At 34.9% G+C, this 25,968-nt stretch overlaps 1 protein-coding gene across 4 annotated transcripts in view; it reads left to right on the plus strand.

Annotated features, from left to right (window-relative positions):
- The window catches only part of ANO3 (anoctamin 3), a 183,800-nt gene extending 166,844 nt beyond the window's left edge, over positions 1-16,956 (plus strand). For all 4 annotated transcript variants that reach the window (XM_007098476.3, XM_042958503.1, XM_042958504.1 and 1 more), the window contains 6 exons: positions 941-1,074; positions 2,172-2,324; positions 5,540-5,687; positions 9,800-9,880; positions 10,057-10,162; positions 14,977-16,956. In XM_007098476.3, coding sequence (XP_007098538.2) covers positions 941-1,074; positions 2,172-2,324; positions 5,540-5,687; positions 9,800-9,880; positions 10,057-10,162; positions 14,977-15,159 — 805 coding nt within the window. In that variant the 3' untranslated portion in view covers positions 15,160-16,956. The remainder of the gene's footprint in view (positions 1-940; positions 1,075-2,171; positions 2,325-5,539; positions 5,688-9,799; positions 9,881-10,056; positions 10,163-14,976) is intronic.
- Positions 16,957-25,968: the final 9,012 nt, after the last annotated feature.

Consider the following 25,968-nt stretch of genomic DNA (forward strand, 5'->3'; position numbering starts at 1 on the left):
ATCCCAACACCCAGCCCCTTTTCCATCTTCATGAGGTTCCAGAGGCAACTTCCATGGGACATACACTGAAGAACTACCTGACTTTTGGATCAATGGTTGTTTTTTCAACACCCACTGAGTATAGATATGTAATTAATTATATGTGAGAGTTGAGGTACTATTCACTGAATCCTGTAGGATTCACTTCATTCTAGAGGTAATTGTCATATAACCCTTGAAATAATTAATTGCCCAGATGTCCCCGCTATATGCATACTGGGATATTTCTGTGCCATGTAATTTCAAGATTGCCCCTACGCTAGGGAAATACTGTTGTTAATTCCTTTCCAAGTCTTTTAAATGGACTGAGACACAGATCCATTGCCTGTAAATTATTGTTCACTATATTAACAGAATGTAATTGTTAATACTCAAACCCTTCACATTCATAAACTCAGAGGTGAATAGACTTAGTAATACATTGCAGGATAGGGACTAGAACCTATATCTCTTGAAACCTTAACTAGGACTCAGTTATTCAATGTGAAACATGACTTTACTTGTGTTTCAAGAGCACAGCTCAGCTGATTTTGGGTTATGAGCAATGAAGAGCTCAGATCCAATCAAATAGGCAACATAGAAGTTTAAGTATTTATATAGGTTGGAGTGGAGGAAGGAATCAGAAATGGGTATTTATCTTATAAGTATCAGGAAGCACCTAAGTGTAATGGGAGGAATTAAATCCCGGATACATATGTAGACATTTAGAAGATCTAGGAAGGCTGAGACCTATTCTCTCATCTTAAACTTGGAAGTTGAGACCGTGCAAATATCTCTAATCCCCAGAAATGTGTAGTGTACTCCCAGAGTAGTGATATTTGTCTTTTCTTAATGCACTACAAATTGTTTACTACATACTTACCTAAGAGCTCAAAAGCCCTTTGTCTGTTCTGTGATATAGGTTGATCCAGAACTGGTGGTCACGACATAAAATCAAGCGAGGAGTACAAGATGCTTCCATACCTCAGTGGGAAAATGATTGGAATCTGCAGCCCATGAATATTCATGGACTTATGGATGAGTATTTAGAAATGGGTAAGGAAAGAAACTTCTACACAGCTCTTTGGCTTTCTTGATACTCTTTTGTAACTTCACACAGGCTTTGGTTTAAGAGAGAAAACCATCTCTGTCCTTTCCAACCCCAAGCATTCTAAAATACATCTGTACCTTTATCTCAACATAACTAGAGAAGAGATTAAAACATTGTCCTTGGAGGGGCGCCTGGGTGGCTTGGTCGGTTAAGCGTCCGACTTCGGCTCAGGTCATGATCTCACGGTCCGTGGGTTCGAGCCCCGCGTTGGGCTCTGTGCTGACAGCTCGGAGCCTGGAGCCTGTTTCAGATTCTGTGTCTCCCTCCCTCTCTGCCCCTTCCCTGTTCATGCTCTGTCTCTCTCTGTCTCAAAAATAAATAAACGTTAAAAAACAAAACAAACAAAAAAAAAACCATTGTCCTTGGAAGGCTCACAGATTCTGTCCTCTGTTAGCTGTAACATTTGACCAAAATGGAGAGTTTTCTCATAGTAGAATACCTAGCTTTAGTGCAGGTATTTAAAAGGAACAAAATAAAGCAGAATCCATTCCTGTGTCAATAACATACCATCCTGCCAGGATAAAGCAATAATTATTTCGTACAATAAACCTTTGCACAGACCTGGTATGAGTTCGATTGAGAAACCCACTTATTTATATTAAGAAAATAAGGATTCCCATTCCAGCTGTTAAAATCTTTGTGTATTGTCTTGACATTTACTTTTGCTCTGGACTTTACTTTTTCTCATCTATTAAAAAAAAAAAAAAAAAAAGACAAGATGAGGTCTCTTGGGTCCCTTCTAGAGCTAAGCATTTTTCTTCAAGCCCTCCTCTTTGACTTTTTTTTTTTATTCACTCTTTCTTCATGCTGCATGGCCTAGGGGTGGAAAGCACATAAACTTTCAATCCATTGAGATCAGAGTTTAAGTGCAGGTTTTAGGATTTTTAGCTATCTACCGTTTTGCAAGCTTACTTAACATGTATGAGCTATAATTTTCTTAGCCGCAAAATAGGATGAGCATATTAGGATATGAAAGCATATCCCTAATATCAAGAAATGATATTGTTTGTATTACTAATTTTGTAATGCTCTCCCTTTACAGTTTTGCAGTTTGGTTTTACCACCATCTTTGTTGCGGCTTTTCCTCTGGCCCCTCTTTTGGCCTTATTAAACAATATCATTGAGATCAGGCTGGATGCCTACAAATTTGTCACCCAGTGGCGGAGGCCTCTGCCGGCTCGAGCAACTGACATAGGTAAGATTCAGGAATTAAATGGTTCTTGCATTGCTAAGGCCATCAGGTGCCTTGAGCTTAGCACCATGTGGGTTTCTATTGTTGGGGTTCCCTTCCAACTATAACAAAAACTGAACAATTTGGGTTAACAAAATAATGAAATGAACACTAACTTACTTGGGAGTATGTTTATACTAAATATGCTATTTCATGAACTTGTTTATAACTAAAAATGATCTCATATACACATTTCCATGTTAAGAAAAATTGCTCTTCTTCATTTTTTATAATTCCTGCACCAATTTCTATTACATGTTGTGTGACATTTCTAAAAACTCATTCCCTTAAATAGAGATGTTTAGATTGCTTCAGTTTTTCTTATTATAAACAACACTGAGGTGAACATACATCTTCATACATACTTTGGCTGATTATTTCCTCAAGATACATTTCTAGAGTGGAAATCCTATGTCAAAGAGCGTATACATTAATTTTTTTTTTGACATTTAGCATAATGCCCTCCATCCATTTAAAATTTTAATAATTTCTCAACATGTTCTCTAGAAATACTGTGACAATTGATACTCCTACCAGGTATAAGAATGGTTCTTTTTTTTTACTGTTGTTCATCCTCACAAATCTGAGGAAGAAAACCATGTGATCTTGTTATGTTTCCCCACATTTTTATAACTATGAGATTAAATACATTTGTATTTCTTCTTTACTAACTGTGTATGAACTTTGTCTATTATATTTGATTTGGTAATCTTTATCTCCATGTTCACAATATTAACCTTTGATATATAGGTTGCAAACATTTTCAAATGCTGCTTTTTAACTTTTCACTCTATCATGAATAAGTTTTTAAAGTGTGCATATTATCACATTGATATATCTCTCTTATAGTTATTATTTCTGGCATTCTTAGAAAGTCCTTTAGAACTCCCATTTTTTCACCATGCATTTTTTTTCACCATGTATTTTAGATATGTGTATGTTATTTGGTTATCTGTTAGCCCTTTATGGTTTTATTTAAATTGTTGATCTAATTGGAATTTGTTAATAAAGGGGTTGAAATTGGTATCCAGCTTTTTTTTTTCCTAAAGAGTAGCAAATTTTCCCAAAACCATTTATCAAACACTTCATCTTTCCTAGCTTGTTTGAATTATCTCTATTATACTAAATTCTATATAAACTTAGGTATATTTCTAGAATCTCCATTTGTCCCTTTGATCTGACTACTTATTTTTGACATACTGTTTTAATAAACTGTGATTTTTGTAATAGAAATTCTAAGTATATGAAAAAGCAAATTCATACTTTTCCTTCTCCTTTTCGGGAATTTTCTGGCTAATATTGCAAAGTTATCTTTTTGGTTAATTATATAAATATATATACATACATATAGTTAATTATATATATGTACATATATATGTAGATATACTCCACAGCCAACAAAGTTTATTTCAAATATACTACTAACCTGCAGAGATTTAATGCTATTCAACTTGAGTTCCCATTTTTAAAAACAACTAAAATTATTACTATTATTTAATTTAAATATATTTATTATTTCATTATTAAAGTAATATGAGCACATTAAAGAAAATCTGGAAAATAAATCAAAAAAGAAAAATCAAACCCCATTCCAGGCTTAATTAGTGTTTATTGTACTTTCCAATGCAAAATTTATTACTTTGTTAACTTTTGTAGGTTGTCTTGCTCAAACCAGACAACGAAAGGTATAAAAATAGTTAATATTCATCTTCCCTCTTTGCCTGTCCCTTCTACCTCAGGGCGTGAGTGATATCAGCTAGGCATTACACTTTGTCAGTGTTTTTCTTCCTCGTACAAATATACAAAAAATTGTACACTTATGGATTCTGCATTTTTTTTTCTTCATGAATATCCTCTAGCTCAAAACATATTGGTGTCATTCATTTTAATAGTGTAATAATACTCATAATAGATGTATGATAAGTTGTATAGTCATTTACTTAGTTGTCCCAAGCAGGGAATAAACATTCATAAATATAACTATGAATAAATATAGGTGTAAATATAGACACAGACATAGATATTATATATATTGTCTATCACATATCCATAGATGTGTATGAACAGTGTAACTCTGTAGTACAGATCCCCAAAATAAGGCCTACCAGATTAAAATGTATTCACATTTTAATTTTAAAAGATATCAGATTAATCACCACAAATACTGTAACAAGTCCTACTTCAAACAATTACTTTCAAAAGGGTTTCTGTTCCCACAGTCCCTCAATAGCAGTGGATGGTAAGAGACTCAAATCTCCTACAATCTGGTAGATTAAAAAAAAATCTTATTTTTTTGAAAGGTGTTTCTCTGAAATGCTAATTTTCAACTAGTGATTGATTATTTTCATTTCCATAGCAATTACTCATTGGTATTCTTGGCCCATTTTTCTCTTGGGTAGTTTGCCTTATTAAAATGGTAGGACATTTTTGTGTATTCTGTATAATAACCCTTTGTTTTTTGTGAAGCAAACATTCTCTCTGGCGATTGTTTTCTTTTCACTGAATATTGTTACTTTTGTAAAACTATATGTTAAATTTTGATGTATTCAAATGTTTTAATGGATTCTGATTTCTTGTCTCATGATTTTTTATGTCATGTATTTTTTATTTTTATTTTTTTCATTACAACTCAATATAATGAAACATAAAGATTTTGAAAAACAAAGAAAAGGGATGAGGGTTGGAGACAGTTGCCATCCTATCTAATTACCTTTAGCACTTTTGAGTATTTCCTTCCAGGACTTTTTTTCTTTTTTTTTTTATCAATACTTTTAAAATGATGTTTAATCCTGTTTCAAATATCACTTTTGACTACAATCAATATTATATGGATACTGTATACAATTTTAAAAGCTTTTTTGTGTGTCTTTATACCAGATTGGGAAAGTCCTGGGTCTTGACGCAAAACTAGTTTTGCACTTTTACTTTAAAAAGGTACTTGAAACAATTCCTAATGATATTTTAATTTTCAGATCTCTCTAGGTAAGGTTTACCTTCCCTCTGTGGAAAAGTATTCAGTAGATTCCAATCTGTACTGAGATACTGTGCTAAGGAAGGAAACCATGAACAGACCTGGGGTCCCAAAATAAGTAAAACATTCTCTCCAAAGAAGACTCATTAGAGGGTTTTAATGTTTTTTTTTTTATTTTATTTCCTATCTTTACTCTTTCTCCTACTAGGTATCTGGTATGGAATTCTTGAAGGAATTGGTATATTGGCTGTTATCACCAATGCGTTTGTAATTGCTATTACATCTGATTACATCCCACGTTTTGTCTATGAATACAAATATGGCCCCTGTGCAAGTCGTTTTGAATATGGTGAAAAGTAAGGTTGAAATTTACACATTTTTTCTTATATATTTTGTTTGTGATTGAAATGGGAACTCATTGGGAAGTTTTGTTCTGTGACCGTTAAGGTTAATGTTTTTGATCATTGCACTTAAAGTGTGCTTATTGGATGAAATCAAGCGGGATAAAAAGGGCAACAGTATTTCTTATGCAAAAATTGTGAAGTCTCTCTCTGTTTTTACTTGTAAATGCCTCACTGGTATCCAAATGTTAAAAAACATTATAATGTATTTAGAAGTGGAAGAGACATTAGAAATCATGCAATGCAATCTTCTGACTATATAGATGGAAAAATTGGGCCCACACTGGTTAATCAAATTGCTACAGGGAATAAAGCTAGTTTGTAGGAGATACAGTGTGTGAAGGAAATGTCAGCTACATGATGAGAGAGTTGTCAAAAGGAATTTATAGCTAGGGATTTTAAGGTGCAGAAAATATTGCCCTGGATCTGTGTCCTTTTTTTTTTTTTTCCTTTGAAATTAAAATTTGAATCCATGCTTTAGAGCAGGGTTTCTCAACATCTGCACTATGGACATGTTAGACCAGATAGTTCTACTTGCAGGGATGGTGGGGGTGTTTCTGTGCATTGTAGAATATTTAGTAGAATCCTCAGCTTCTACCCAGTAGATACAAATAGCAACCTTCCTACTCCTCAAGTTGGGACAACCTAAAATTGTCTTCAGATATTGCAAAATGTCCCCTGAAGAACAAAATCACCCATTTTACAACCACTGTTTTAGGGGAAATGTGTTTTTCACATCTTTCCTTCTTGAAAGCAAGTATTAGGAAAGAATGTCAGAGAGCACTAGCCATGGGGAATAGAAATGGGAGTTTCAGCTGCAGATTAGCCTTACAAGTGGAAGAAGTTATGGGAGATAAAGCAATGATAGGAGAAGCCACTTCAGTCCTACCTCAGGGGCAGGTTTGAGCATGCGTCTCATGTAGATGCAGGGCATGTGCCCCAAGATGCTGAGCTCTGGTTTACGATGAAATCAACCCTTAGCTCTACTGATGAACCGATATTTTCTCAGAACACTGAGACGCTTTTCTGAACATAAACATCTCAGTTTTTCAAAGAGAAGTAATAAAGACATAAAATCTTATTTTGTATTTTGGAGTCATGTCAAGGGACTTTAACTTAAAAGCAAACACCCTAGATTGAAATTCTTACTGCCTTTTACAGTATCATCAATCTGGACCCTTATCCAGAAGGGTCGCCTTGATCCAGGCACAATCATCAATCTGGACCCTTAATAAAGAAATAGTGTCTAAAGTAACATTTTATGAACTGTAAAAGACAATATAAATAAGCTACTTTTAGCATGAATAGTGAAAAGCCAAAAAAAGTTTTTCTTAATTTAAAATAGTCTAGAAGTGGATTTTAAGGGTTTATAATATGTAGGCATGTTTGGGAACCCTCTTCCTTAGAAGTGTTGTTTGCTACTGTCTTTGCTTCCATCTAGTGGCAGGTGAAAATGAAAGTGGTTGGTTATCTGCTGTGTATTCATTTCCAGTCCTGCCTTTCATGTAGATAGCACCAGACATCTCCATATTCAGTGACTAGATGTAGAATAACTTTAAGAAGAGATGTAGAGGGCTTATACGAGGTTGAAACTGCACATTCCTAAGACCATCCTGTTATTTAATTTTTTCTAGGTATGCTTAGCAGCTAAGCTGGAGTAGATTCATTCAGATCAGAATTTTTCAGACCAAGATAGCAAAAGGACAAAATGGCTGTGGAGAGGAGGGTATTGGCAAGAGAGTGGTTAAAATGACAAATCATGGGGTCTGGGATGGACAGGCAAGGGAGTAAAACCAGTGCAGTCCTGTACTTCAGAATTCAGGGTTAACAATGAGATAGATGTACATTTGAATCTAGGTTTGAACGGCCGTTTGTTCTGGGCAGTGATTTTCAACATGTGTGTCCTTCAGAGTCCACAAGGCCGATATTGTTTTCATAATAATACTAAGATATTCTTAGTTTGTTTGCTATAATGACATTAGTACAGATGATACGAAAGCGATAGTGGATAAAATGCTCTTGTGGCTTTGCGTAACTGAAGGCAGTGGTACCAAAAACAGCAATGACTGTATTCCTTTGTATAACCACCATTTTAGAAAATGCCAGTAAGAAAATTCAGAATGTCCTTGATGAAACAATAATTATTACATTTATTAAACCCCCGCCTGGAATAAATGTCTTTTCAGTATTCCATGTGACAAAATGCAAAGTGTGATAAAGCACTTCTCCTATATGCTAAAGTGTGGTGATGCTCGTCTCAGAGTAAACCACTTGCATGATTGTTGGATTTGCAAACTACACAAAATGCTCTTACTGTGATATAATGATTTCCAGATAAACTATGGTTATTCAGACTGGCGTATGTAGGAGACACTCTTCTAGAAAATGGACAAAAGTAGCGTGTCATTTTAAGAAAAATAACTGACATATTTGTTGCCATTAATAAAGTTCAGGTTTTAAAGTGAAAATCAAAATTTTAGATAATTTTATCTACCACTGACCTTGAAAGTTTCCCAGTACTTACAGATTTTTCTTGATAAAAATCAATGGTGATATTAACAATTATGCTTTTCGTAGTCTATAGTAAAAATATAACAATATTTGGAAGATCTGCGTAATTCAAGAAACAAATATTTCCCAGATGACCCATATTTAAGGTTACAAAATTATGCATAGATAAAATATGACTTCAAAACACAAGATAGACCTGTGGATTTTAATGTAAAATCCATATAAAAATTTTATTGATACTTTAAGACTCCACGTTGCAATTAAACTTTAAGAAATGGCACAGGTAGAACTTTGGTGTAATATCCATGAAAACTATCAACAATTATTTGAAGTGCTATTAAAATATCCTTTGTTTCAACTACTTATCTATGTGAGGCCAGATTCTCTACTTACTCCTCAACTAAAACACCGTTCTGCAATAGATTTAATGCAGAAACAGATGTGAGAATGTAGCTGTATTCTAGTAAGACAGACATCAAAGGATTTGCAAACATGTAAAACAATGTCATTCTTCCTACTATATTTTTTGGAACTTATCACTATTTTCCTTTAAAAATGTGCTGTTTATATCAATTTGTAATGAATTTGATAAATTATCTTAAATGAATTAATAGATAAATATTTTCTAAATTTATTTTAATTTATAATGTGTGAATAGCAATGCATCCACATTCATGCAAAAAGGTTCTTGAGATCCTAGTAATTTTTTAAAAAATTTAAAGGTTAGCTGAGCTCAAAAATCTTGAGAATTATAGACTTGGAGGAAGTTAGTCTCTGTAAAACTTAGTTCTTTATATGATGGAATTGATAATGTACATGCTCTAAGGTTATTGTAAAACTTAACTCTGACTACAATTTAATACCTCACCATCAGGATAGGAATTTCTACTTGTTTTGTTCATTGTCAAATACCAGTCATCTAGGAATTTTTCTAACAAATTATAGGTCCTCAATAAATATATGTTGAATAAGTTAAATCACAAATACACATGCTGTTCTATTGGCTGCTTAATTATAATTACAATTATAATTAATAATTAGCCAGATAGTGTGATTTGCACGTATAAAACATATATTTATAGAGTTTTAACACATAGGAAGTAATTAGCACAATGCTTAGTGCACAGTCAGCGCTTAATAAATGTAATCCAAATGAATGGGGAAAAACAGTGGAGGGGTGCCTGGGTGCTCAGTCCGTTAAGAGTTTGACTTTGACTCAGGTCATGATCTTGCGGTTTGTAAGTTTGAACCCTGCGTCGGGTTCTGTGCTGACAGCTCAGAGCCTGGAGTCTGCTTCGTATTCCGTGTCTCGTCTTCTCTCTGCCCTTCCCATGCTCATGCTCTGTCTCACCCTGTCTCTCAATAATAAATAAATGTTAAAAAAAAAAATTAAAAAAAAAACAGTGGACAAGAGTTTGTCTCATTAACGTAAACGTACATAATAATGGAAGTTAGAGGATTAATAGGACTTACTGAATCCCGTCATGTGTAATGAAAGAATTGGACCAGAAATTTATAGATCTCTGAATCATGTGATACTTTTCTTTTTTCCCCAGTTGTTTAAAGGGATATGTCAACAACAGCCTATCCTTCTTTGACCTGAGTGAGCTTGGTGTGGGAAAATCTGGTTATTGCAGGTACATACTTGTAAATTATAGCTATCTTTTCTTCTTGCTTTTATCATTCCATCTCCTCCCTCTACATGCTAATGAGGCCATTTCAGCTGTCATTTTGGAGTTTTGGTAAATTACAGCATTTGGGGCCTCCATGCTTTGGTCTCTATTCCTCACATTGTTTGTCTTGTGGATTTTAGGTACCGGGACTACAGAGGTCCCCCGTGGAGTTCTAAACCCTATGAGTTCACCTTACAATACTGGCATATCCTCGCTGCACGATTGGCCTTCATTATTGTGTTTGAGGTTAGTCACAGGCTGATGAAATTACTATCAGTAAACCCTTTTCCTACTGATAAATGAGTTGGCCCTTTGAAGTCAGCTCCTCACTGACTTCCAAAAAAGGACTTGTGTATATCCCAGTAAAAGATTCAGATACAGTGAAACTGCTATAAGAAGTGCAAAAAAGCAAAAGCTGAATAATGTAAGAAGGTAGGTCAGTGGGTATTTATGCCAGAAAACTAAGATAAAAGAAGCTATTAACAGTTTAACTGAAAACTTAGGTTTGAGCCTGTTAGTAACCATATTTAAAAAGGAAAGGATGGTTTTCATCATGTGATGAGAGAATCTATACTTATTCATTGGGAATAAGAAACATATTTTCTAACAACTTAATTACAGTTGACCATATGTGTGTTTGTATAAGGGACATTGCAGAATTCAATAAATAATGCCCGAGAACACTTTCATAAAATGTGCATAGATTTTGATTATCAGAGTCATGTAATAATATTAGACTGTAGTCCTGTGAAGAAATTTTGGAGAAGCTACAGTATTGTTGCCTTCCTTAGCATATAAGAAGCTTGATGCCGTGAAGAATTTAGTGTTGGAATATATTGAGTATCGATTCTCTAAGGTACCATTAAGTTCCATGGAAAAACTGAATGTATCTGTTTTTTTATGGAGAGGAAAAAAAGACATACATAAGACTTTTGGAAAAAGTTTTTTTAAAGGCAGATATACCTCTCCACTGATCTCCAAAAAATATGTCAAATTTTGTAGTGAAACATCCTTCATCCATAAAACGAAATGCTTACCTCTAAGGTTTAATCCAGGATGAAATTCTATTTACCTAATGATTCCATAAGCTTATAAAAGTGTCTCCTGATGAAGTGTGACGTTTCACTTTATTACAGGTAACATAAGAGAGGTTAAGGCATATTTCCAACCCAATGATTCTAAAAAGTCTTCTTGTTATTGTGCATGTTTTTAATGTACACTTTTTTCTTCATCTTCTTTTGGAACTCAAGTGTACAGTCTTAGTCAAATGCCTCAATTTACAGCAGCCTGTCATCATGGAAACAAATGATTCCCTCTTTATTTTTTCTTCTTTATTCCTCATTACTAATTCCATTACCCACCCACTCCAAAAGCACCCACTCTTTTTTCTTCAGTAGAAAATTTCCCACATGTTTATTTGAACATACACATATGTATATATAGTATTGTTTTAAGTGTTCTTTTTTCAAAATTACTTCAATGGTATTATGCAATAACTTATTTTTGTCTCTTACCCAGTTTACTTTTCTTAGACCTAGACAGAGATCTTTCTATGAGGTCAATCCATATTTAGATAATTTCTTCAGTCTACTTATGTATGATAGTTCATTGGTTTTAAATACCATATTCCCCTGTGGGTGGGTACTTGGGCTTGTAATAATCTCTCTACCTCTATAAATCTCTTATAAATATTGGACATACTACCTTCTAAACATACTTAAGGGTTTTTCAGGAACATTATACTCAGGTTTGGAAATTGTTTAATTTCACATAATACTGACAGATTACGCTCCAAAATTCCCTTAGATTTTCACCAGATTTTCATATAATGTGAATTTCTAATATTTTGCAATTGAATAAGAGTAAGGTAATATTTTGTTTTAATTTTGTTTGTTTGTTTGTTTTAAGCTGTTAACTCACGTCATCAACTTTTAGTACTACAAAACCATTTTGGTTTCCTTTTTTGTGAATTTATAACCTTGATCTATTTTTGGCTGAATTTCTAGTTTGTTGCCAAATTTCAAGATTTTCTTACGTGTTCTACATATTAGTCTTCACCAGTTATAAATATACAAGATATCTTTTTCTTGTCCATAACCTATTAATTTTATCTATAAACAAGTAATGTTTAATTTTGATGTCATCAGGTCCTTCATGGTTTTCCTTTTAACGTTTTTGCTTTTTTTGTGTGTAGTTTACTTAGGAAATTGTCTTATCTCCAGCTCAAAAATATATTCTACTACGTATTTTACTATTAATTATATAATCTTACCTATCACACGTGTTAAAGATATCTGGACATTTTATAGAGACTAAGGGAAAAGCTTATTTTTCTCATTCAATATAATTTTTATACTGCTGTTTATTAAATAATATATTATTTAACCATTGATTTGTAAATCCACCTCTGTAATAATCCAATTTCCTATAGTATTTGTGTCCCCGGCCACAATGTTCTGATTTCATTACTCCATTTGTCTATTCCTGTTCCTTATCACACTATTTAAATGCCCTGGCTTTGGAATATATCTTCATATCTGATAAAGCCAGCCACTTCCTACCCCTGCCAAGTTTGCTTTTTTTTTTTTTTTTTTTTTTTGAGAGACAAAGTACAAGCAGGGGAGGGGCAGAGAGAGAGGGAACAGAATCTGAAGCAGGCTCCAGGCTCTGAGCTGTCAGCACAGAGTCCGAAGTGGGGCTCAAATTAACGGACTGAGAGATTATGACCTGAGCTGAAGTTGGACGCCCAACATATTGAGCCACCCAGGCGCCCCAAGTTTGCTTTTATTTTTAAAAATTGCCCTAGCTCTTTAGAGTTATCCATCATTTATATACATTTCAGAAGCCATTTTTCAGGTCCCTCAAATATCATGCAAGGATTATGGTTAGAATTGCATTTATAGAAAACACATGTTGACTTATTTACAAAATCTGTGCTGATTCATTAATCAACATGAAATTTATTCAAACCATTCTAATAGAGTCTTAAAATATTCTCTTGCTTGTTCATTCCTTTTTATTTCCAGAAACTTTGTAGATATTTTTATTGCTGTTATAAACACTGTCTTAGCCTCCATTATGATTTGATTGATTTCTGTTGGAATTCTAATGGTCTTTTCTAACATGTGCAATGTTCCTTGTTTAAGTCTTTCATTGGTTCTAACCTTCTGTCTGTTAAATCTGTTGGATAGCCTTTTCAAGTGATAATACAAGTCGCAAATAAGGACAGCTTTGTCTCTTCACTTGTGAGGTTTATGCCCATTTCTCCTGCTTTCCTTACTGTGTTGCTGGAAATTTCAGTAAGATATTGAATAGCAATGGTGTGAGCAATTGTATCTTGTTTCTAAATTTAATGGAAATACTTCAGATTTTTTAAAAATATATTTGCTGCAGGTTTTTTGTTTAAGATACACTCTGTCAGTTTAAGAAAATTATCATCTGTAACTGGTTACAAGGCTGCTTTGATAAATGGTAAACTTTAGCCTTTTAAAAAATAGATTTTTTAAAGTACTGAATCATTCTCTCTATGTGAATCCGTTTATAGCTTCATTTATTACCATTGTATAGGACTCGGAGCATATTCTTCACTGTTTTAAATTATAACAAATGTTTTTGATTTTTATTTCTATACTTTTGAGACCCATTGCTGGATATTTATGTGCATACCAAATATATGATCAGGAAACAAACTCCCGATCTACTTTTCTATGGTGAATACGACAGGCTTTACTGTGACCTACTGTGCAGTGCAATTTCCTGAGGCACTGACGTAAACCCAGTTAAAAGTACCTTGAATTCCTCTTTTCCACATAACGAGAAGGTTGTCACAAAGTCCTGTAGGTAAATTCTTTTTTTCCACACATCATCCTAACTCTATCAGTATCAGATTTTCTTTTCTGAGCAACTGAAAGGTCTACTCTTCTCCATGGGAAAAGAAAAAGGATGCAGTTATTATAACAGGAGATGATATTTAAGTGGTGCTTCTATTGCACCAAGCCCTTCTTTAAGCCCTTCACATATATCTGCTCATTTAATCCTCATAATAACCATTAAGGGATATCATTCCTGTCACCATTTTAGAGATTAGACACAGAGAGCGTAGGTGATTTGCAAAAGGTTACACAGCTAATAAGGGTCAGAGGATGGTTCAGACATAGGCAGTTTCATTCAGCCTCTGAACTTTGGACCACAGGCTTATTACCTTTTGGTTTTTGGTCCTGTCTTTTTTATATACAATACTTTTGGCAGTCTATTTTTAAAAATTAATACATGTTTATCATAAAGGAATTATGTAATAGAGACAAAATATTTTACAATATTTGAACTTACTAGAGTAGAAAATCTATGAAATGCATGTTCTGGAGATTGAGTCCACAGTCTCACAGAATGCAGTCATGGGCAGACTGTTTTCTATGTGGCTTATACAATGTGATTATGATCTATCAGACCTGAGTTTTCCTGGATGTGATCTTTCTCATCTCTATATATCAATGCATGTTATAATAGGATTGCATAGTATATAAGGATTTTATAGATGTGAACTTAAGATTCACTCAGTGTTTATAAAGTGATTTTTAACATGTGGCACCTAAAAGAGGAAAGAATTCTCTTTTCTCCTGATACTTATGTGATGGAAGGCAACAGTATAGTTGTTCCAATATAATTTCTTTAAAATTTTTTAGGTTTACTTATTTTGAGAGAGAGAGAGAGAGTGTGTGTGTGTGTGTGTGTGTGTGTACCAGCACAAGTAGGGGAGGGGAAGAGAGAAGGAGAGACAGAATCGCAAGTAGGTTCTGCCCTGTCAGTGTAGAGCCTGATGCGGGGCTGGAACTCACAAACTGTGAGATCATGACCTGAGCCGAAATCAAGAGTTGGATGTTTAACCGACTGTAGCACCCAGGCACCCACCAATATAATTTCTGAAAATATTAATATTCTAGATAGTACACTCTGAGTTCTGATGCTTGATTGTAAGGCAAATGCAACATTGTTCACAATCTGTTCTATAATTGGCATTCCAGAATCACTGAAAAGTGTACTTTCTCCTCTTAAATTTGCAGCACCTTGTTTTTGGGATCAAGTCATTCATCGCATACCTAATTCCGGATGTACCAAAGAACCTGTATGACCGAATACGACGGGAGAAGTACTTGGTCCAAGAGATGATGTATGAGGCTGAACTAGAACATTTGCAACAACAACGGAGAAAAAGTGGTCATCCTGTTCACCATGAATGGCCTTAGTTAATACCTGAAGGGCAGTACCAATGGTGGGAATGATAGCAACCTTAAATTCTAGGGGGGATCCAGGAGGAAGGCATACCTGGCAAACCATACATATGATATGTTACTTGGAAATGCATCACAGCCATCTCTGAGATTTGGAATATCCAGGCTTCTAGGGAAGAAAAAAAAAATGACTCATGACATCTAAATGGTTAGATTGACATTGCAGGAAGCCGGGATCTAATTCTCAGAACCAGCCTCAGGGAGTTGTGTGTTTGGAGACCTCTACCTTCCGTCAGCTGCAGTGTGATAGGAAGGGTGATGGTGAGGTTTCTAGCAACAGTTTTCCATGTAAACGTTCATAAGCCAGGCATGCTTACAGTATCACCTGCTCTTCAGTCACATACTAATCTGACTTTGGAAACTTAGGTGAGTTGAGATACTTATAAGAAATGACTTACATCAGTTATTGCCTTTGCTGCCAGAATTCCATGTCCCTTCAGCTTATAAGTTTGGGGAATTTTTTTTCTGAGTTTATGGATCTGTGCTACAAGGAATTTATGCTGCTTTACATTGACTATGCAGTCGAAGAGTTGCACACCTTTATTAGTCAAACCAAAAATCTAAGATTCTAAAAAGAATATCATTCACTGAAACATACTCTATTGCATTGGCTACATTCAAATGTTGCTACATTCAAATGTGTTGTATCACTGACAGAACAAGTTTCACTGCCTTTTTTTTTTAATTAAATTTCAGTAGAGCCACATAGTTATAAAATATGGGCGTTTATTCTCATATCATTTAGAATACCACTCATCCATATTTTACCGTGGAGGGCTGTTTTATAGTATGTTTAATTTTCCTCCCTAGTTTATTATAACAACTCTCACAGAATAACAGAATAACTTGAAATGCTGTAAATATGTTGGTTTTCCTTGTATTTTTGCACCTTGGCAATATGTAATGCAAGTTACATTTTGTGCAGCTCTGAGATCAGTTACATGGTATGCCATCGTGACTTATTTATTCAGGAAATCAGAAGCCAGATGCTTTGCAACACGTTAAGCTTTTCTAACAATGTGCACTTTTGTTCATGAGCTAATGAAAACAATGCATGAATATAAATTTATATTATTTGTAAATACACACACATGTATTTTTTGTTTTATTTCCTTTTCATCAGTAAAGGGAGTTTTCTGTTACTGTTTCTTTGATAGATTGATTTGGTTGATTTTTGAAAACTCTCTAAAACTAAGATCAAATCAACAATGACAGACATGGTTTTGCTTTGTTGTGGAGTTGCTATTTCGGTGTCAACTCTGTGAGTGTTATTGTTCACAGACAGATGCAATGGGAATGATGAAACCTCAAGTAACAAAAGTCTGGAGGAGGTGTAAGCTCTGGGAGCAGGTGGGGAAGAAAGAGGAGAGTTGAAGTAAGGGAATGTGTGGGAGAAATCAAGACACCTTTCCTTGCGAAAAAAATCAAAACTGATCTCAGTCTTCCTCCCCTGGGAATGGGGTGACGAATTACATACTCACACATTTATATACATATATATAGTCATATATATGTATTGTGTGATTATTATTTGTCCAATTAGGGTTTTTTTCCAATTAAAAATTTTCCAATTTTTTCCCAATAAAATTTTCCAGTTTTTTCTGATTGCTTTCCAAATAAAGCACGGTTGTTTCCAAAATGTATAAAGCCAGATTAAAGACAATGGAAATAAAGCTGCTTTGTATATATGCTAGAGTATCTCTAGTAAGAAAATTATAAAGTTTCTCTTACTGGAAAACTATTTGCTATCATTCTAACCCTGAAAATGTTTTTTTGTTTTTTGGGTTTTTTTTTTTTTTACTTTTTCTTCTTTTATTCCAGGAAAAAGCTGACAGATTATAGTTGTTCGTTGGTTTGTTCTTGTCAAAAATGAACACTTCCCCACTTGCCCTCTGATTCTGGGCAAAAGGAAGGACCCCAGACTCTAAACTTCCCTCCCAAGCCCTTATTGCCAAGGACTCTTACATTCAGATTCCTCGGGGGTTCTGTTTCTGCCACCTGCTAATCATAACAACTAGTTCCACTAACTGCACAAAGGAGTTTTAAACTCCTCCATGTTTGTAGTATCTGCAGCATTTCCTTTTATTTTGTTAGTTGAATGTATACCATGCCTGAGGATAAATGTTCTGTATGCCTATTGAAGACATAAATGAACCTGACACTTATGTCTTTCCCAAATTAGGGACACAAGACAAAAATATTTGTCTTACTGTAGAGCAAAGAATAGTGGTAGTCATGCCCTTGAGAATTCTTTCTGCTCTTTCTGAGTTATTTTTATACTACCACCATCAGTGTTTAAAATCGTATTGATTGCCTAGAGAGAAAGAAAATGAAAAGAGAAAGGCATTTTCAATAAAAAATTATAATACATTGATTTAGGCATTGCTGCCTTTGGTAATTTTCGAGACGAATAGAAAATGAGAGAATCACCGAAAAAGTTACCTGAAATCCTCCTTTTGTGAAACAATGCAGTAGAAACTAGCTATGCTTTTATGGTTGTTGACAGCAAAATATTGACAGCCCCTCACAGTATGTGAGTTTTAAGTCACTCTGCTTTCATTGAGAGACATGTTTTATATCATGGTTTTCATAGGAATACAAATTATTTCACAAAGATTTATATAGCACACACTATTCTCAGGAATTCTGTATTACATGAATGCTGCTTATCTATTTTCATATTCTAAATCGTTGTCTTTTCAAGCAAATGACTAACATATATGTGCATGCAGTCTGCCTTGACAAGTTGTTCAAAGCTGAAGCACTTTCCCAGTCCAGTGTGTGAAAAATTTATCGAGACTATAGCTGAAATAGTTTGCAGTTGTCTGAGTCTGTGCACGCACTTTTCGATAAAATGCTGCTGAGTGACTGCATGATGAAATACAACTTCTGAACGCTGCACTTTCTTCCAGAATGGCTGTTAGCACAATCTGTTTTAGAACGGAATGGAAAGGAACCTCTTTCACTCAATAAATTGTGTGATACGGTATTTTTCCTATAATTTGCATGTTCAATTTAATCCTGCTTGTTTTTTCACTATAAGTTGGAGTGTGTTTGGGGAGAAGGGATTGCTCATTCTTTAGCTCTGAAGGCAATAGTTTCCTATTCTTGCAAGCCCTTGTTACACTCTTAAAAAGTTTTGGCTATTTGTTCTCTGATAAGCTCATTGTCATCATCAAGGCATTTGCACATGAAAAGTACAGATGGAATCCCGTACTGATTCTAATAATGCTTTGTTCTAGAAACAGAGGGGAGAGGAAGGTTGATTTGTTCTTATGAAAGCAGTAAATGTTTTTCACACAGAAGCATTTTCTTTTTTTCACACTTGGGCTGACTCCACCAATCACCATCAAAATCTCCTTAGGATAGGAATTTTAGCACAGATAAAGTTCATGCCAAGAAAGGAGGACATACAGGGACAGTGTAGCCAACTGGCAACAATAGGCTACCAAATTGCCCATGTTCTCTCAACTTGATGCTCAAAATTGAAAATTTAGGTTGCCTGAAGAGTTGTGTAACTAATATGGTTGAGCTGATAAGTTTGTCAATTGGAGGCAGGTAAACATAGGCCCAGGGTATGGTGTGTGTGCTTGTGTGTGTGTTTGTGTGTGTGTGTGGGGGGGGGGGTGCACGTATGCATACTTACTCTCTGAGATATGCCCAGCTCAGTCCTACTATGGTCATAAGGTATTTCCACTACATTTTCCCCCAAATCACTATATTATAACAGGTTTTAGGAATAATTGTAGATTTCATCCAGAGAATAAGTCATCATCTTATTCTTTCTGGTATTTTCAGTCACTTAGGAGAGAACGTTTCAGGAATGGCCTAAAAAACCCGGCTTTTGATAGAAATGTGTGAATTTCTCTACAGGCATTGCTATTCAAATTGAAATGTGCCAAGAGTTGTCTAACTGGAAGATTGATTTAGCTTTAGCTAGAATCATTGGTCAAACGAGGTTCCTACTACCTAAGATGTATGCATTTGCAATGGTGATGTCTTCAATGCCATCTGGATTCATCTGAAAAACTACATCCACAACCACATTTGATGGTTTTCTTTCTAGAAAACACAAGTATTATAGCCACTATGTTCTAGCAACATCCACATTAAGGCATCTTTTTTTTCAGAAAAGGAAAATGAAAGCAGATACGTTGATAAAAAAAGGGACTCATATTTAGGATAAAATCCAATTTCTTGTATAATTAAAATCTACTCTCAGGGAGAAGCAGCTTATCCATCGAATCTCACTGTTTTATATGATGATCCCACTTTGTGCCCCAGCAGGATTCTCCCTAAATAAAACTGGTTCTACATCCAGCTGGATCCAAGTGAGTCTTGAGTACACGAGAGAGTAAACTGTGTGGATGCTGTGTTACATCTTTCTTTAAGAAAGAAGGGGGCAAATTTCCAGACATATGCCTATATTGACTTCCTCAGAATATTTATTTCCATCTTAATTCTCTCTGTGTGTGGAAAAAGCAGTTTCTCTGCTTTCCGTTTTTCAGGAGGGAAAACTTCCTAAATTATTAGTTGAAAAGCAAAATTTAATGATACCTATTAAATGGTCCCCACAAAATATAACTGTTATATATATGGATGGCTAACCCCATGTGGTATTCACACTGCCTCAAATGCTTTATAATTATTTTGTCGGTGTCCATGCCACTCAACATTACCAGGTGAATATAGTCGGCCTAATTTATTTTTTAAATGATTATTTTTTTAAATAATCTCTATGCCTTACATGAGGCTTGAACTCACAACCCTGAGATCAAGAGCCACGCCCTCTACTGACTCAGCCAGCCAGGTGCCCCCACATCAGGCTAAATCTAATCTTTCTAAGAAATAGTATGAGCCAGACTTTCCCCACTTTTCATTAAGTGAGAATAGGGGGATTGAGTGGCCAGAAAAATCTGATGGCAAAGATAATTGTGGAAGCAATGTTTGGGGTATGGTTGAGGGGATGTAGAGACTTTCCTACCTAAGCAAAAGTGCCTGCTTTGCAGGTCTTATTTCAGCTTTTTCTGTGCACATACCCTGACTTCTTTCTGACTGAAAAACAACCACAGTTTCATCCATTCTGTAAAATTCAGAAGAAATGAAGTTTTTTCCCATTATTTTTTTTCTTTATCTATTTTAAGATTACAAAGCTAAATATGGTAAGCTTAGATTTCAGTGACAAGTCTAGCCAAAGAATAAAAGTCTCAGTTTTCAAAGCTGAAGATTAAAAATGCACTTAAAAATATATGCAATTTTATCTTTCTAAGATGTGTGGCTATTGGCATCAATATTGTGTTTTTCATCTAGGAAGCAGCTAGTGGAGTCCTTTAATTGAAGAGGAAGTTTGGGGAAGAGACAGTGGTTTCTCCAACCATTTTTATTCTTATGTGGATTATTAATTACGAAGGATCATTAAAGACTCCTTCTAAACTCTCGTAAGAAGTTGTAATGCCAATTTAAGGAAGATTTGCTCCTTTGAAATAGATTGACTCCATTTTTCAGGTTACCATTCTTGAAAGGTACATAAACCTTTATTATGTAGATTCCAAATCAGTCAATGACATTGGCTCTACAAATTCTGCTGACTGTCTTACGCTGTTACAAATAAGCAATTTGTGAATTGCTCATTTATTTTCTTACATGGCAGTTACATTAGGGCATTGAATCAATATACTACATGAAATTATTTTTTAGCTTTTAAATATGTCAAAGCAGATTCTGTAATGAGGAACTGGATGTTCAGAACATCTGTATATACACAATTGCTTTAACATGTTTTAAAAACAGATGAATGGTTGTTTCTGGGAATTCCTAAGGACAAAAAAGCCAAAGTCTATAAAAGACATCACCATTATATATTGGTTTTCTTAATTTATAGTAACCTATTAAGTCATAAAATCCTTCTCATGGTTACTTCTGAGACAGTGTGTGTGTGTGTGTGTGTGTGTCCCCAAGCCTTTGGGCAGCCCAAATATTATAGATATTATCCAAAATATGTAAAAGAAGTCATGTTAATATAGTATGTCAAATCTTATTTTGATGTATGATTACTTGGTGACTTGGTAGACCTGCCTTAATCTATTAGGTTTATATAAAAGATTTTCGAGTGGATAACTATTTGCATCCCACTCCTAACCCTGTAGAAAATATTCACATTGATCATTTAAATACACTTCAATCTGAACTTACTTTTAAAAACAAATAATTAAAATAGTTATGTATCTTATATATCTATACTCATTCTAAAGACATTTTACTTAAAATTGAGTAGTTGTATAAATACAGCACTAAATTTAGAAGTATTTCATAGCTGTATGAAAAAAGACACACAAAATTTGAAAATAGAAAAAAAATAATTTTAAATTTCCCACTAATATACAGAAATATTAACAACTAACATTTCCATGATAGAGTAGGATTATTTTTCTAATTTGTCATGAAAGTATAATGAGAGAGGCACCAATATCTTCTCACACCCCAAGTAAGGGCCATGTTCTGATTAAATAGCCAAATATTTGTATATTTAACTCTGTCTTCTGAATATAGCCGATATTTCAAACACCAGGAGTGCAATAATAGACAAGGGGGCTTATGAGTGCTTGTTACTCACATAGGCATTTGCAAATCTAGATTGGTATGGTCAGGAGATTGGAATGGAAATAACAGCATTAACTCTTTCCAAGAATTACAAATTAAAATAACCCATTAGATGATTATCAATTATGAATTACACTTGATTAAAATTTTGTTTCCTTTTAATATCATTGGTAATATCAGTTAAATTTTAGTTGTTTGGAAATAGATTATACTTCAAGGTTATTAATGTTAGATAAAAGAGGTAACTTTACAGTATACCCAGCTACCTTACAATACTGAGATTGAGCACATGAAATTTCTGAATATACAAATGTATACATAGAGAGCTAAAATGTCTGTAGCATTTTAAAACAACTTATTTCTAAGAACAATTTAAAAGGAGATTGCTCTACTTTTTTTTTTCTATTTACTGATCTGATCTTTGTAATAATGTTTAAGTAAGATTGTAATACCATAAAGATTTGAAATATTGTTTGCAAGTCCCCTGGTGTGTGGCTTATTTCTTTTTCTCTTTAGAATGAAATGCTAGAACCCTATAAAATCACAAAGGAATGAAATTTATGTTCATGGAATATTATTTGAATTAAACAACGGAAAAGCCCTCGCCCCTTCTGCCGTTGTTGGAAGAATCACAGTTATAAACTGTGCACTGAGTCATACACGTGGCTTGAGATGCCGTTTACGTATAAGTGTTACAATGGTAATACTTAACAAATCATATATATGAATATTGCATTTTCAGTAATAAACTTATCTATCTTTATAACAGTGGGGTTTTTTTTTTCTTTTTTTCAAAAATTTAGGACCCTTAGAAATCATACTTTATTTAAAATTGCCATTCAAAGGCTACTGTTTGGAAATTAATGGCATGACTTTTAGTTTATAGTTTATGGTTACCTTGTTCTTTCTAATTCTTAAACCACTTCAGTAATTCACATACTAAGCCAGTATCTTGAAAATTCTAAAGAGAAACAGTGAACCAATTTAACTTAAAATGAATACTGTAATATCACTTTCTTTATATACTGCAGACTAACAAGTATTGAATGTTTTGTGGGGGCCAGTCACCATGCTAGTTCATATGACTTACCTCTATAAATCTTCACAACAACCCTATTACGTAGGGACAATTTTTGCTCCTTTTAATTTATAAGAAACTAAACTCTAAAAAGTCTTGGCCAAGACTGCTGAGACAATTTATGTCAAAACTTACATCTAAACCTAAGCTAAGTCCAATCTGTCACCTTCATCAATAAGCTGTACTTCTTAGGGCACCTGCTTGACTGAGACGGTTAAGCATCCACTTCTTGATTTCGGCTCAGGTCATGATCTCAGGGTTTATTTGTAGGATGGAGCCATGCATCGGGCTCTGTGCTGATAGTGCAGATCCTGCTTGGAATTCTCGGTCTCCCTCTCTCTCTCTGCCCCTCCCCTGCTCACTCTCTATCTCTCTCTCTCTCTCCCACACAAAATAAATAAAGATTAAAAAAAAAAATAAGCTGTACTTCTTGCTCCAAATGGTACCAAAGAGAATATCAGTGACCAAAATGAATTCATCAGCATGAATGGAAGAGAACACTGAAGTCATTCCATTTCATTTTTACTAATATTTGTGATTGAGTTTAAAAGAAAGAGACCAGCATTAAGTTTGGCACATTTTAGGCCATCTTAGAACTCATCATTCATAGCTCCATTTACTGAGAATATCCCTGGTCATTCTGTGGCAAAAATGGCCACAAGTTCAGCGTATTTCCATGGCCCGGATTTAACTTGGCACTGAACAGAACTTATACCACACCAGCAACCTTGACACAAGTCTGAGCTGATATTCCTAGGGAGGAGTAAGAGTAGGAGAGGTGCAAGAAAGTAGTCAAGTCTATTGGCTGCACTTACTTCACAGTTTCTGTTTAGCCACACAACAAATGTGGTTCCTGGACACTGTGGAAGATGGTTTTTCTCTTGAACTCCCATCTGGTCTCTACCTGAAGCCTTAGATTTTTCCATGTTTGTTCAAATAGGAAGAATTAGGAGGGATCCTTATATTGAACTCTCCAAGCTCTCAGAATGTTGTCATAATGAAAGACGACAGAGCCATTTTTATAATGATGATGATGATGATGATATCTTCCATTTGTAAGTCATTTTATGCCTTGATAACACTCCAGGTAAGAGAATCAGTGACTAAGAAAAGAAAAAGTGTCCCAAAAAACCTTCTGGGAAAAATGCTGACCTAGTGATATCTGTGGAATAATTTCTGAGTAAAATTTGTGAGTAAAATAAAGAACTATTTAGTACAGTTTGTTTTTGTACAATTTCAAGTGAAAGTCCAAAATCTTGAAATGTATTATTTGATATATATCTATATAATACACACACACACACACACACACACACACACATATGCCCCAGCAGCCTCTCACCCAGTGCCTTGAGTGTCTGGTGTGTCTGGAGAAGCAGCTCCATGCCTTACTGGTTCTTAGCAGCAGAGACCACACCTGCGTGCAGGCACCTATGCACTTCCTGGGGAGGGGGGCAGCTGTCAGCTCAAAATGTCTGCTTTAGCAGACTTCTATGTGCTCTCTGATGCCTGTCTGCTGATCAGTTCAGACACGCCTTGGGGACTATGGTTCATGCTCTTGCCTGGAAAGAACACCACTCTGTGTTCTTTCTCCAGCGTTAGAATCTCTGACGGGGATGTGGTGAGAAGGCAGGATGCAGGGATCGTAACGGATTTATCTTTTCCTTAAAGTAAATAAGGGGTAATTTATCAGTAAAGCATTCCTCTGGGGGGAGAAAAAGCCACATATCCAATGGCTGCTGTTTATGAAATTCTCATCCTCAGAGTGGTTGTTTCCATTCCCAATCATAAGATATTTACTAAACCAATGAGGTTTGGCCAAATTTTCAACGTTCACCCAATATATTTTTGAGGCTCTAATTCATAGGAATGTCCTAACTACTAAATTGTTTAGAAAACAATTGCGCCTTTCAATCTACAAATGCTTAGATCAATACCTTCATTACCTTGCTGGACTAGAAAAAGTGTTTCTAGAAATTCTGCTCCTTCTCATTTTCAGATATTTTTCCAAATGTATTTTTTACTTATTACTTCTTTCCTTCCTTTTCCAAATGTATTTTTTCTCATATCGCTTGTAAACCACAGCCCAATTCTCTCGTTTTCTCCCTGTATTCTCCTCTTCTATTGAGTGGAGGGAGAGAAGAAAAGCATTGGGATGTGGCTTATAAATTCCAATTGTTCTTTAGTTCCTTTGCATATTTTTTACCACTGATTTTTTTCTATATTCTCTCCCTAATAACAAATACTGGTTACATAATTTTTCCCCCTATCTTATGCTTCTTTTAAGGTTTTCTCCTCCTGGGTTACTTTTAAACAACATAGCCTTTGGGACTTCTTATCCTTGCCCATTTGGACCATTTCTTTTTATTTTGCTGATATATTATTTCTAGACCTTTTGATCTCACCTGGCCACCAAACTAAATATCTGACACCTGCCCTAATGGACCTGACGCTGAGATGTTGGCTCGTTTCCTACTATCTTTCCTCTGGTCTAGCCCCTGGAGCACTGGTTCTTTTTTACTTTTTAAGGATTTCATTTTTTCGCTTCATCCAAAAAGCTTGCACTGCCTTTCCATTTGTTAACTATTGTTCAATTGTTTCCTGTTACTCTAGAACTTAAAAAATAATTTTTGTGAATTCAACTGTATAGATCTTTATTTCTCTCACCTTAGCCTGGTGGAACATGTTGAGCTGGTGTAGAAGAGCTAAGTAGAATATAATACCTGTGGATGAGGTATTTTGCTCCAAAGAAGACCCCATGACTAGTGAAATCTGTGGGCTGCTAAGCTACTTGCAAGATTCTCTGCCAGATGCCATCCTAACAGCCTCCTACATAGGACATGCCTTTTTCCTCTTTACCCAGCCCTGGGAAAGACTCCAGACTTTTGTTGAGCACAATCATTTTTCCCTTGTAAGGTGATGGAAAGAAAGAAATACTACATCAAGAGCCCAAAGGGAGCAGTGTGTTTAGTTATGATTGTGGCACTCACTAGATATACCAGTCCCTCTCCTGTACTGAGCAAAATTATTTATAAGGCTTGGTCAGGACAGCTGTAGTAGCAGGGATGACTGGAAGAAGACTTAAA

The sequence above is a fragment of the Panthera tigris genome, chromosome D1 (genome assembly GCF_018350195.1).
Source record: "Panthera tigris isolate Pti1 chromosome D1, P.tigris_Pti1_mat1.1, whole genome shotgun sequence".
In the NCBI taxonomy this organism is placed as follows: domain Eukaryota; kingdom Metazoa; phylum Chordata; class Mammalia; order Carnivora; family Felidae; genus Panthera; species Panthera tigris.